General features: G+C 41.5%; 1 protein-coding gene across 1 annotated transcript in view; it reads right to left on the reverse strand.

Moving 5' to 3' along the window:
- Positions 1-4766, reverse strand: part of gfra2a (GDNF family receptor alpha 2a) — a 53614-nt gene extending 48848 nt beyond the window's left edge. The window contains exon 1 of the mRNA XM_046871903.1: positions 4098-4766. Within this exon, the coding sequence (XP_046727859.1) occupies positions 4098-4134 (37 nt within the window). The 5' untranslated portion in view covers positions 4135-4766. The remainder of the gene's footprint in view (positions 1-4097) is intronic.
- Between the last annotated feature and the right edge of the window lie 282 nt (positions 4767-5048).

Consider the following 5048-nt stretch of genomic DNA (forward strand, 5'->3'; position numbering starts at 1 on the left):
GAGAGAGAGAGAGAGAGAGAGAGAGGAGAGAGAGAGAGAGAGAGAGAGAGAGAGAGAGAGAGAGAGAGAGAGAGAGAGAGAGAGAGAGAGAGAGAGAGAGAGAGAGAGAGAGAGAGAGAGAGAGAGAGAGAGAGAGGAGAGAGAGAGAGAGAGAGAGAGAGAGAGAGAGAGAGAGAGAGAGAGAGAGAGAGAGAGAGAGAGAGAGAGAGAGAGGAGAGAGAGAGAGAGAGAGAGAGAGAGAGAGAGAGAGGAGAGAGAGAGAGAGAGAGAGAGAGAGAGAGAGAGAGAGAGAGAGACAGAGAAGGGTGGGGATAAATGTTCTATGTGCACCGGGGAAGAAATTATGGAAGCCTGTTTCCGCCACTGAATAAAACATTTAAAAGGTTATTGTGACTGTTTATCTCACAATTCAGATTTTTTTTAGCTCACAGTTGTGAAATATGAACTCGGAATTGTGAGAAAAAATCAGAATTTAAAAAATTTTTTGAAATCTTTCTCGAGTTTTAGGAGCTATAATCTAATCCCCTCTGTAGTGCACTTTATAGGGTGTAGGGGCTATAATCTAATCTCTATGTAGTGCACTTTATAGGGTGTAGGGGATATAATCTAATCCCTATGTAGTGCACTTTATAGGGTGTAGGAGCTATAATCTAATCCCTATGTAGTGCACTTTATAGGGTGTAGGGGCTATAATCTAATCCCTATGTAGTGCACTTTATAGGGTGTAGGAGCTATAATCTAATCTCTATGTAGTGCACTTTATAGGGTGTAGGGGATATAATCTAATCCCTATGTAGTGCACTTTATAGGGTGTAGGAGCTATAATCTAATCCCTATGTAGTGCACTTTATAGGGTGTAGGGGCTATAATCTAATCTCTATGTAGTGCACTTTATAGGGTGTAGGGGATATAATCTAATCCCTATGTAGTGCAATTTATAGGGTGCAGGAGCTATAATCTAATCCCCTATGTAGTGCACTTTATAGGGTGTAGGAGCTATAATCTAATCCCTATGTAGTGCACTTTATAGGGTGTGGGGCTATAATCTAATCTCTATGTAGTGCACTTTATAGGGTGTAGGATATAATCTAATCCCTATGTAGTGCACTTTATAGGGTGTAGGAGCTATAATCTAATCCCTATGTAGTGCACTTTATAGGGTGTAGGAGCTATAATCTAATCCCTATGTAGTGCACTTTATAGGGTGTAGGGGCTATAATCTAATCTCTATGTAGTGCACTTTATAGGGTGTAGGGGATATAATCTAATCCCTATGTAGTGCACTTTATAGGGTGCAGGAGCTATAATCTAATCCCCTATGTAGTGCACTTTATAGGGTGTAGGGGCTATAATCTAATCCCTATGTAGTGCACTTTATAGGGTGTAGGGGCTATAATCTAATCTCTATGTAGTGCACTTTATAGGGTGTAGGGGATATAATCTAATCCCTATGTAGTGCACTTTATAGGGTGTAGGAGCTATAATCTAATCCCTATGTAGTGCACTTTATAGGGTGTAGGAGCTATAATCTAATCCCTATGTAGTGCACTTTATAGGGTGTAGGGGCTATAATCTAATCTCTATGTAGTGCACTTTATAGGGTGTAGGGGATATAATCTAATCCCTATGTAGTGCACTTTATAGGTGTAGAGCTATAATCTAATCCCTATGTAGTGCACTTTATAGGTGTAGGGGCTATAATCTAATCTCTATGTAGTGCACTTTATAGGGTGTAGGGGATATAATCTAATCCCTATGTAGTGCACTTTATAGGGTGCAGGAGCTATAATCTAATCCCCTATGTAGTGCACTTTATAGGGTGTAGGGGCTATAATCTAATCCCTATGTAGTGCACTTTATAGGGTGTAGGGGCTATAATCTAATCTCTATGTAGTGCACTTTATAGGGTGTAGGAGCTATAATCTAATCCCCTATGTAGTGCACTTTATAGGGTGTAGGGGCTATAATCTAATCCCCTATGTAGTGTACTTTATAGGGTGTAGGGGCTATAATCTAATCCCTATGTAGTGCACTTTATAGGGTGTAGGGGCTATAATCTAATCCCTATGTAGTGCACTTTATAGGGTGTAGGAGCTATAATCTAATCCCTATGTAGTGCACTTTATAGGGTGTAGGAGCTATAATCTAATCCCTATGTAGTGCACTTTATAGGGTGTAGGAGCTATAATCTAATCCCTATGTAGTGCACTTTATAGGGTGTAGGAGCTATAATCTAATCCCTATGTAGTGTACTTTATAGGGTGTAGGGGCTATAATCTAATCCCCTATGTAGTGTACTTTATAGGGTGTAGGGGCTATAATCTAATCCCTATGTAGTGCACTTTATAGGGTGTAGGAGCTATAATCTAATCCCCTATGTAGTGCACTTTATAGGGTGTAGGAGCTATAATCTAATCCCTATGTAGTGCACTTTATAGGGTGTAGGAGCTATAATCTAATCCCTATGTAGTGCACTTTATAGGGTGTAGGCTATAATCTAATCCCTATGTAGTGCACTTTATAGGGTGTAGGAGCTATAATCTAATCCCTATGTAGTGCACTTTATAGGGTGTAGGAGCTATAATCTAATCCCCTATGTAGTGCACTTTATAGGGTGTAGGAGCTATAATCTAATCCCTATGTAGTGCACTTTATAGGGTGTAGGGGCTATAATCTAATCCCTATGTAGTGCACTTTATAGGGTGTAGGGGCTATAATCTAATCCCTATGTAGTGCACTTTATAGGGTGTAGGGGCTATAATCTAATCCCCTATGTAGTGCACTTTATAGTGTGTAAAGGAATGAATTCTACACTACAGTATTAACTCTAATCATCAGTGTTAATTCTACACTGTTTGAGTTTTTAGTTTACTTCTGCTGTCACTCCACTGATGTAAATTTTACACTGAAAGTTTTTAATCCACACTGCTGATGTAATTATGATGTCATTCTACACACTTTGTGTTTATTCTACAGTGTATTGATGGGATGTGTTTACAGTGTGCAGGGTGACCTTGATCACAGTGTCTCTGCATTAAACAGCCGAAAGGACACACACACAGACACACACACACACACACACACACACACACACACACACACAAACACACACTCAATAAATACTGCTGTGACACTATTTAAATCGTAACACACACATTTGCTTTTCCATCACTGCTGTGACTTTCAACTTATTAACACAGATCATTAACACCACACAGCATCTCCATCTCACCATCCTCAACCTGATCTTCATCATCAACCTGATCTCCATCATCAACCTGATCTCCATCCTCAACCTGATCCTCATCCTAAACCTGATCCTCAACCTGATCCTCATCCTCATCCTGATCCTCATCCTCAACCTGATCTTCATTATCAACCTGATCTTCATCCTAAACCTGATCTTCATCCTAAACCTGATCCTCATCCTCAACCTGATCTTCATCCTAAAACTGATCCTCATCCTCAATGTGATCTTCATCCTCAACCTGATCCTCATCCCAAACCTGATCCTCAACCTGATCCTCATCCCTGCCCTGATCCTCATCCCCGCCCTGATCCTCATCCTCAACCTGAACTTCATCCTAAACCTGATCTCCATCCTCAACCTGATCTTTATCCTAAACCTGATCCTGGACCTGATCTTCGTCCTAAACATCATCCTCATCCTCAACCTGATCTTCATCCTAAATCTGATCCTCATCCTCAACCTCACCACCAACATTCTATCTTTCGTTACAAGGTCCTGACAAATGTCCCCACAAGGTCAAAACCTGTGAGATATTCCTCTCTTTCCTCATATTCCTCCTCTTCCTCTCCTTTCTCATCTTACTCCTCCTCTTCCTCTCTCTGCTCAAATGCCTTATTTTCCTCTCCTTCTTCACATTCCTTCTTTTCCTCATTTTACTCTACATTTGTTTGCCACCAACAAATAAACCGCATGCCTACACACTCTCACACAACACCATCACGTGCGCGCGCGTGTTACAGATCTAAGTCGCGTTAATATGGCGTTATAACGGTGTGTGTGTGTGTGTGTGTGTGTGTGTGTGTGTGTGTGTGTTGTAACGATGGAAGTCATGATAAAGTTCACTCACCTAACAGGAGCAGGAAGCCGCACAGGTAAAGACGCATGATGGAAGCGCGAGACAAATCTCAAACAAATCTCAGAAAATATTTCTCTTCAACCGTGAATTGCGCCAAAATGTGTGTGTGTGTGTGTGTGTGTGTGTGTGTGTGTGTGTGTGTTTGTTCAAAAATCCCGAACAGATTCCAGTGCGCGCGAACCCTTTATCATCATCATCATCATCATCAGTAACAGCAGCAGGATCCGGTGCAATAAATCCGCAAAGGTGTAAAGTTTTTGTTCTTCTTTTTTTTCTTTTTGAATTATTTTTTTTTTTTTTATTCCTGTTTAAGAGGAAGATGAGGAGGAGGACGAAGATGAGAAGGTAGAAATGAATCCCGGGTTCTGCCGCACATCATTCCGCGCGTGCCGATGAAGAAGAACCGCGATCCGGATGAGAGGACAGGACATGACCTGCGCGCGCTCCAAACACACACACCTTCACATCAAAGCGGTCCGGAATCACATCAAAGGGTCCTAAATCACATTAAAGGGGTCCGGACCGGAAATGTAGTTATAAATGAAAATACTAATAAAAATAAGAGGGAGGAGTTTTTATCAAATTAAGCGCGAGGAGCGTAGCAGCGTCTTACACTCAGCTCCGCGCCTGCAGCTCTGCTCCAGAGGCGCGCGCGCACGACCGAGGGCTGCTGTGCGTGCGTGCGTGCGTGTGTGTGTGCGTGTGCGAAAGGGGGACTGGATTCATCCCAAATAAACATATAGTGCACTGCACGAGGAGTTTTTTTATTTGGTAATTAATCAATACCTGAAAATTCATTCTTTATAAACTAATCCCTATGTAGTGCACTTTATAGGGTGTAGGGGCTATAATCTAATCCCTATGTAGTGCACTTTATAGGGTGTAGGATATAATCTAATCCCTATGTAGTGCACTTTATAGGGTGTAGGGGATATAATCTAA

This window comes from Silurus meridionalis, chromosome 17 (assembly GCF_014805685.1).
Source record: "Silurus meridionalis isolate SWU-2019-XX chromosome 17, ASM1480568v1, whole genome shotgun sequence".
NCBI classification, from domain to species: Eukaryota; Metazoa; Chordata; class Actinopteri; order Siluriformes; family Siluridae; genus Silurus; species Silurus meridionalis.